The 8,808-nt window shown below is 32.3% G+C and overlaps 1 protein-coding gene across 1 annotated transcript; it reads right to left on the bottom strand.

The window, feature by feature from the left end:
- Window positions 1-352: 352 nt before the first annotated feature.
- Window positions 353-8,518, bottom strand: LOC126773671 (G-protein coupled receptor Mth2-like). Its single transcript, XM_050494739.1, has 8 exons — window positions 8,099-8,518; window positions 6,355-6,526; window positions 5,612-5,809; window positions 4,835-4,913; window positions 4,406-4,587; window positions 2,995-3,154; window positions 2,500-2,682; window positions 353-1,051 (listed from the first exon to the last, which is right to left on the bottom strand). The coding sequence occupies exons 1-8, from the start codon at window positions 8,393-8,395 to the stop codon at window positions 991-993; spliced, it is 1,332 nt and encodes a 443-aa protein (XP_050350696.1). The 5' UTR covers window positions 8,396-8,518; the 3' UTR covers window positions 353-990.
- Window positions 8,519-8,808: the final 290 nt, after the last annotated feature.

Below are 8,808 nucleotides of genomic sequence, written 5' to 3'. Positions count from 1 at the left end.
TCTTTATTAATAATTTAATTGAGTGTTTTACATTTCAACATGAGAATAATGCTAATCCAGTACTAGTACTTAGCAACAAAGATGCTGAATGATTAAATAGTACTATTGATAACGGAAACAAAAACAAACAATGCAACGTTTTTTGTAACATAACGTCACGCACGTATAATGCCACGCTACATATCGCCATGACACATGCAACAATGAGACAAGCCAAGCCAAGCTAAGCCAAGCCAAGCTAAGTCAAGCCTAGCCAAGCCCGTTTCATATGTCTTCAAATTTTATGTACGGATGGATAGGGAACCATGCAAAACACATAATAAAATATCCAGATATTACGTAATTAATGTATTACACGTGTAGATATATTTATACATGTCAATTAATTAATTATAAGTACGGTACGAATCGTGATAAGATAAAAATATTTATATATAATCGTGCTATAATTAATAAAATAATATAAAATAATAGACTCGTTTACACAATATCTTGCATTTACTCATAAAGGTTTTCTCTCTTTATTTTAAAGCCGTTGATTCTGCGTCTGAACTCTTTCCGGTCGTGTCGGATTGCCGACCCATCGGATTATAAGAGATTGGGAATAGAGAGTGCACCTGTGTTTACTCACACACTTGTGCACTATAATATGTCCTGCGCAGTTGGCTAATCTCTCTTGAGGTTAGCCACCGTGGCCTAAACCGGTCTGGATTTCCACTCTTAATTAATTTACACACAATATATAGTTAATACGTGATAAAAACTAAATCAAATAAAAACAAGTCACTGTCGTATTTGTAGTATAAACAAGGTAATAATTAAAAGATAAAAAAAGATCGTGCCCTTTTGAAACTAAAAAAATATTGTGTTTGTGTTTTTCGAAACTTATGAGACGAATGACTAAAAATACCGACGAAAGTCAGCAATCAAAGTTTAATTTTAAATAGATATAACGTTTAAAGATGTATTTGGTATTTATTGTTAAAAAACCTATGAAGAACTTGATTGAATTAATTTGTGCGATGAATAGGCGGTACGAGAGCTCTGAAATCTGAAAAAAATAAATTAAATCAGCACTTTTCTAAAATTGGAGCTGTGGCGGACCAGTTGATAGGGTCAGATGGCTCAGATAGTTCATCAAATCTGGGCAAGCATTCCTGAGATTGAATACGCTTAATTGGCGTTTACAAGAATTCATCTCGTCGAATCGGCGATAAAATATATCTATATAGAATATGGATAGAATTGCGCTTGTTGATGGTATCTATGCAAACGCACTTAGACAACCAGCAGTGAAGAGCAGCCCTGGATATATGCTTCGGCTTACAAGGCCGGTGGCCTGGGGGCCCCGCCAGCCGAGCCTCCCACCACAGCCAAATATAATATAATGGAGAGTAAAATGTCGAAGGGCCTAGAGCCCTAGGATCTCTAAGTACGGGTCTGGTTAAGAGTTTAATAAGAAAATTTAAATTTTTATTCACAAAAAAAAATATGTTAAAAAAATGGCTGAATGTAAGGTAAAAAAAAATAACAATGTTCAATATCAATTATTTTTAGATGGCACTTGGCTACCTGTTGGACAGTGGGACGTTGGACAGTTTGGACAGTGGACAGACGTTGTACGTAAAGATCTTTTTTTCTTTCAACATTGGCAACATTAGCATGATATAAAATGTGATCTATTGTGGTGCTATTGATTAATAGAAATATAGGGACAAGAACTCTTGATTAGTATGACAACTCTTGGTTAGTATCATGTTGTTTTTGACATATTGCTTTTTATCTTAGCGTTCATTGTTGGTTAAAGGTGTTGAAATTATCGGACATTTATTTTAAATAATAGTACGAATAAAAAAAATACCCACTACAACAACTTTATTAGTTTATATTCATTTGACCAGTACTTGGTACTGTTGTACAGGGTACATCAGGCCTGTTGTACCATGTGCTAATTTCCATAGTATGCTAGTGGCTTTAGTTCCTAGACTAATAGATTATCTAACATCTTAGTCCCCAGATTTTATATATTATTATATATAGGCGTTATGTAGTTTTATAGCTGCTATTTCCATATGCACATATTTGAAAAGTAAGTGTGAAACAGTCCTAACAGGTTCCCTATATCTAAAATCTTTATACAGTAACAGTCTGTTAATGTCCCACTGGTGGGCTAAGGTCTCCTCCCCCTTTTGAGAAGAAGGTTTGGAGCTTATCCTATCCACCACGCTGCTCCAATGCGGGTTGGTAGAATACACATGTGGCAGAATTTCAATGAAATTAGACACATGCAGGTTTCCTCACGATGTTTTCCTTCACCGTCAAGCACGAGAATTTTAAACACAAATTAAGAACATGAAAATTCAGTGGTGCTTGCCCGAGCTTGAACCCACGATCATCAGTTAAGGATTCACGTGTTCTAACGACTAGGTCATCTCTTTATACATACGAATAAAAATGCTCATCCTTCTCATAATTTTATGAAGTCGGTTAAGAACTTACCTTTTATATAATTGCTTTCGAATGTCCTTCTTACATACGAAGATGAAGAATATTGAAATACCAATGAACATATTATATGCATCGGTTATATACCAGACACTTAAGTTCGGTAAATATGCACTGATTAATTCGGTAACCCAGCTTATTCCCATGACAATAGATAACTTTAAATAAATCAGGAATCTGTAACATAATATGTTAGTTTTGCATAAAATTTACATTGCACAGAATTACACATTTTATTAAAGGTTAAGTTGAAAACATTAATTATCGTAATTTATGAATACTATATAATTTATGAATAATATAATATGAGTAGAAAATCTGTAATGTCGGCGAGTCTGGATGTGAAAGATATTGCCGGAAAGGTAGTTTGGTCTTAAGCAAAAATCCTTAACAGAGGGCTACACTTCTTAACGCTCTAACTAAAATCTACGCGATAGGTATGTATAGGAATACATACAACGCTGGTATACATAGTGTTAATATATTTACCTTTGTTTCTGTCTGTCGTGCTTGTTCGCGTTATGACAGTTAAGCATCTCGGTATCTCTTCCAATACACCAAAAGTTATAAGCCGTCATCAGAAAGAACATGCAATTACTAGTAATAACCAACATCATGGGAATATGCATATAAAATAATTTTGGTTTACCTGAAGAAAAAAAAATGAAAAATATTCAATCTAGATAAAATAAAGAATTATTGTAAGCTGGTCAGCATTTCGGTGTATCAATCGTTAATTTCAACTATTTTGTTTTAATTCGTCGCATCAGATCAACTGATTTGACCTTCAACTATTATTGATTCCAGTGTTGAATTCTACTGATTTATAACCGATTATGTTCCTGATTTCGATCCAACTTCGACCGAACTGCAACCGGATCATTGTGTGTAAAATAAGAAAACGGATTACGTTTCGATTCGATTGCGATAAAGTGACAATTTGTAAGTATAATTGGCGTCCTGTGTTGTCAAGGCTTTTCATTGATTTCTAAGTTTTGACTTGATTAATCGCAACATATATCAGCCTTAATAATCTTATTTAATGACAGATGGGGTATAAAAAATATTAATTGAAAAGTAATAACAAATAGTATCTGCTATTAGTATATAGTATTAGTCATTAGTATGTCATATTATAAACTTATATTACATTAAATAAACATCGTAATTTTACGTAATCTATCCTAGAGTGAGCAAGTATCCCCAGACATTATGACACCATAGACAATAGTTGTGATGATGATCGTGACCATAGTAAGTAGGCAGCCATGGCAACTATGATTCGCAAACTGTTGCGAAAGTTGTTGGCGCCGTTCGCATCGCGCGAATTCTCGCTGCAGCAAATGCAGTGACACACAGTGTACACACGAATTTATCTATATAAGGCATTTATATATACCGGGCAGTAGAGTAGGCAACTAAGGCTTAATACATTTACTTTGTCGATGCGTTATGTGTCATATATTTTTATTAAACGTCATTCGAATCGTTTACATGGTCCAAATTTTTTAAAACCACTACAGGCGCTTACATTAATGACTCTTGTATTGTTAACCATAATTATCTATATTTCGGTGATGTCAACAATACGAGAGTGGTTTTGACAACGAGCCGCAAGCGTTGTCAGTGTTACATAACGCTTCGACGGAGTCTAGATGGGTCGGTGCGAGTCGGCGACACTAGTTTTCAGTGCTAGCCGCCGTACAGACAACACTTCTAGAAACTGTCTTACGTCTCGTTCTTTTAATTGTGTTAAAAGTGATTAGTAAAGCCTTTAAGGGATTTTGGATTTGTTTTCTGTTACCCGTACCCTCATTTCGTCCACACATAATGTCTGATGGTGAGGAAATCCGCTCACATCGACCACCTCTTCCGTTATATATAATATTTGCATATTTACCTGCTAGAAAGCATCCGTTTAGTATAATATTTGGTTTGATAAACCCTTCTGGTAATTCACATACGTCTATAGCGATCAAACCAATGGCCATTGCGAGCGGTATGCCCCAACCGTAGAAACAGTAGATCTTAAACTTAGAACATCTCCCATGACGACGTACTGTTACTCTAGTAGTCATACTCCTAGATAAATGAAAAAAATTAACATGACTATAAAATTCTTTAATTTATTTGGAATACCTTAATTTTATCTGTGGTCTTAATGATAGAAGAAAAAAAAAAACAGCCAATCACAAGGTCTTATTTGTAATTGTAAGAAATTTTAAATATTTGTAATGGATAAATAAATTATATCTTTGTATATACCACAGTATTTGATGATAAAATTTTAATTTGTTATTTGATAGATTACCAAAATAATAACAATTACCTTAACGTCCACCAGATGTCAAAAGACGTGATATTCATCCAGTAGAAGGTAGACAAAAAAAAGAAATAAATGGCAGCAGCTGAAAATCACAAGAAGTCAATATTTTTTACAACCAGTATAATTATGTCACAATTTCTAGTAAAATCGTTTATGTTTTTACGAACATATATCACATTATCAATTATATATTGAGAACGACAATCAACATTTATTTCTTTAAAATACCCCAGGGTTCAGATATATTTGGCGCGAATAGCTTTGTTCTGTAACACAAAAGGAGTTATAATATCATCTACTTACCCCAAAGGTTTAAGGTTTTACGGTTTTGCTTCTTACGAGCATTGCGGATTGGTGTTTAGAATTAGTTTTTACATATTATATGTAAAATTAAGTTTTTTACACGATTTAATATATTTAAGTCATTAGTTTTAGAGTAGCCTAGTAAGATTTTTTATTTTTTTACCTATCTATCTATATCTTGATCTATCAATAATCTGTATATTTTTTTAATCTATCTTTTCGAGTTTGTGGTATTATATCATACTTTGACGCAGGCTTATATCAACATTTTTTAATACCTCTTTGTAATTTTTTAACAGGTAACGTTTCAAATGAATATTTGAATTAATTCGGTGTGACATATAAATTAAACTAATGTTATTGTTAATTTCAAGATTATTTCAAAAATATTTTATTAAATACAAATATGATAAGTGTAACGTATTTATAAAAGATAGATAGATATGCTACAAATGAAGACAATGTTGTGCTACTTACTGGATCCGTAACAAAATTCTGTAGAAGCTTCGAAACTGTTACTGTTATATAAAATTTTCACCGTAGCCAACATGACAAAGGCACATAGTAAACTGAATACATTGGCCATGAGAATTTGGCCCTTTAAATTCCTTAATTCTTTAATAAGTGCGTAAATTATTAGCACCAACAATAATAACACGCTGGATATTAGTAGAGCTATGAAATAAATAAAAAGTTAGGTTAGATTTACACAGTATTAAGTTTTTAATATATTAAGCTTCGACGGTCGTTCCGCCAGGTTCATTATAAAGTATATTTTGTTGTTTCAATTAAACTTCTTAACGTTGAGTTAATTTCACTAAATATTCACATTTTTATGCTATTTCTGTAAATCTGTAGAAAAAACAATAAGAAAGGTTTTGTCGCTAATTGTTATTATACGTAGGTAGTGCAGCAACAATAAAAAAATTTGAGCATATAATTATCTATATGAGTTCGTGTTATATGTGTTTACTGCTATCAACCGCACAGCAGCGTGGTGCAAAAGTTCCTAATCTAATTCTAACTCGGAAGACCATTAGGTAGGTTTTACTTAGCATTAGAACATTAATGAATTTTCTTACTACATAGTTTTTTAACGAGAAATAATACATATATAAAATGGAATAGGAAATTCTTAAAACATTGATATTTTCGTGATTTCATATGTAATGTACCGTCTACACAGTTATTTATCACTGACTATAAATATAAATATTCACCTGCTATTGTAAAAACTAAATTTTTCTGAGGTTCCTCCTCAAATATTACGCCAAATACCGGTGAAAAATTGTCCGATGCTAGTTCATAATCAACGCAGAATTTGTCATTGCTTATCTCATTTATCTCAGGCAATGAATTTGGCTGTTGCAGGAGCAAGTTGAGATTTCCACTCTATAATAAAAATACACAATGTTAGGACCCTCATTAGTACATTCATATTCAAATAGTTTTCGCCCGCGGCTTCACCCAGATGTGAGAAGGATAGGAAGTTGAGTGTCCTTTTTTGTACCCCTAATAACGTATATGCAAAATTATCTGATGATCGGTGGAGTAGTTATGACGTCAAAGCTTAACAAACTCACATTTATAATATTAGTCAGGATTTGTGAGCGTGTTTTCAATGTTTCTATTTGTTTAGTATTATAATTACCTATATTTTAAAAGGAATAAAAATAAATGTATACGGAAAAATGTTAACCTACATAATCATATATTGATTCATACTACGAGCAGAGCTATCCGGTCTATTAATAATCTTGGAACTTGATATTTCCTTTGTTCTCAACAAAGTTGGAATCCTAAGAGTTTCGCCACAATATTTACAAAAAATCATTATATTTATTAGTTTGTCTAGTGGCTCTAGGTATAAGGCTGACATACCGAGATCCTGAGTTTAAACCTCATGTCAAGCAATACAATTTAATTCATATGTTAAACACATTAAGACACAGGACTACTTACACAGTCATAGTTATAATCTAATTTTCACAACAAGTTACCACGGTTTAAAAGACGGATGAAAATTTAACAAAAGAGCCTGCTTTAATAAATTATGAAGTATTGTTCTGAAAGTATTATAAATTCAACTAAAATATACTACTATAACTAAAGTACTCTGGTAAAACTTTACAGTATTTAATTTCTTTTAAACTTTTTTTTAATTATTTGTGAAACTTATAATATTCAATAAAATCTATATTGAATGTTAAATACGAGTATTTGTTTTAAATAGAACAATTCCGTAACAACTAAAAGATACCATTTTAATTCATTATGATGAAATCCAAACGAGTGTTATAAATGCACAAGTTAGTTTCTGTGCTTATTACGCTTTCACTACTTAACCGATCGTCATGAAATTTTTATATCTGCCTCCTCACACGAGGACGACGCCGCGGGCTTCAACTAATAGTGAAAAGGAATACGGTACTACGACTTACTCTATTTTAATCTATTGTCTATGATGATGACGAACAAAATTATCTTGGTATTATCTATGTACTTTATTGTTCAAAACTAATCGTAGTTTTGAACAATAAAGTACAAAACACAACATGTACATTACACGAGTGTAAACATTTGTAATTATTTTTAATTAAGCGTGTATGTTTTATTTAAGTCCAACAGACTTGCATTAAACTAGTTTTGTCAGCACTTAAACCCTGACGCCCGGAGCTTAAAGGATAGGGCGTAGCCCTGGGGCCGTGGATGCTTGAGGTGGGGTATCGGGTGTCCTATTTTGGACGGTCCTGAGAAGGACGGCAGCCGAAATGGCCTCGCCCTGTCGTACGCACTAGCGAGGAGGTCGCCTCACAACTCATACTATATTTTTGTTTCAACTATATCAAAGATGTTACATTTTTTTACAATATTACTAATATCGTTTACATAGATCAGTGCTTGTAACTAATTTCAGTTATTAATAATAATAATTAAATTAAAGTTAATTCAAGTCTTAATTACCTCGAGTATGTAAAAACTTAAACTAGGTAAATTTGGAACAAGATCAATGAAATTTCTAGCAACTATTTGAAAACTATCCCTTAAATTCCCGACTCTTGTTCGATTACTACTATATACGTTCACATCTGAAAAATCTTTATTAAATGTATCATTCGATATGCACTCCGAATTATACACATAAGATTTATCAGGACAACACTTTGAAACACACGGTCTTATATCATAATTCTGTAATTTTTCACTTGAATCACTTATTAAAAGAAACATAATCACTATAAAATTTAACTTATAATTCATTTTGACGTGTGGTTTAAAGCTTAACTGAACGAATAACTAATATATAATGATATTTATTCGGGTAAAAATGTTATGAGTCAACTTTAATATATTGTTATTAGAATAACACAAACATTTCAGCTCACTTTGACCACATTATTGAATTAAATACGTGTACAATTGTATTGAGTACTATATCTTATCGGCTGAAGAGTAAATAGAAAACACTTATGATTTTGTCAATCATTTATTCTATTAGGAAATTGTATACGTCATTTAATTTGTCTTTAAAATGATTACATTTTTCTTGTACATTAGTATTGTAAGCACACACTAGCGTGATGCTCTCTTAGGATGCCTCTGGAATTGTATCAATTTCTTATATAAATATATGTATTTAAACGTGCAGATTCGAATTCGAAGAATATGGAAAT

This window comes from Nymphalis io, chromosome 15, assembly GCF_905147045.1.
Source record: "Nymphalis io chromosome 15, ilAglIoxx1.1, whole genome shotgun sequence".
In the NCBI taxonomy this organism is placed as follows: Eukaryota; Metazoa; Arthropoda; class Insecta; order Lepidoptera; family Nymphalidae; genus Nymphalis; species Nymphalis io.
This window is presented reverse-complemented; position numbering and strand designations above follow the sequence as displayed.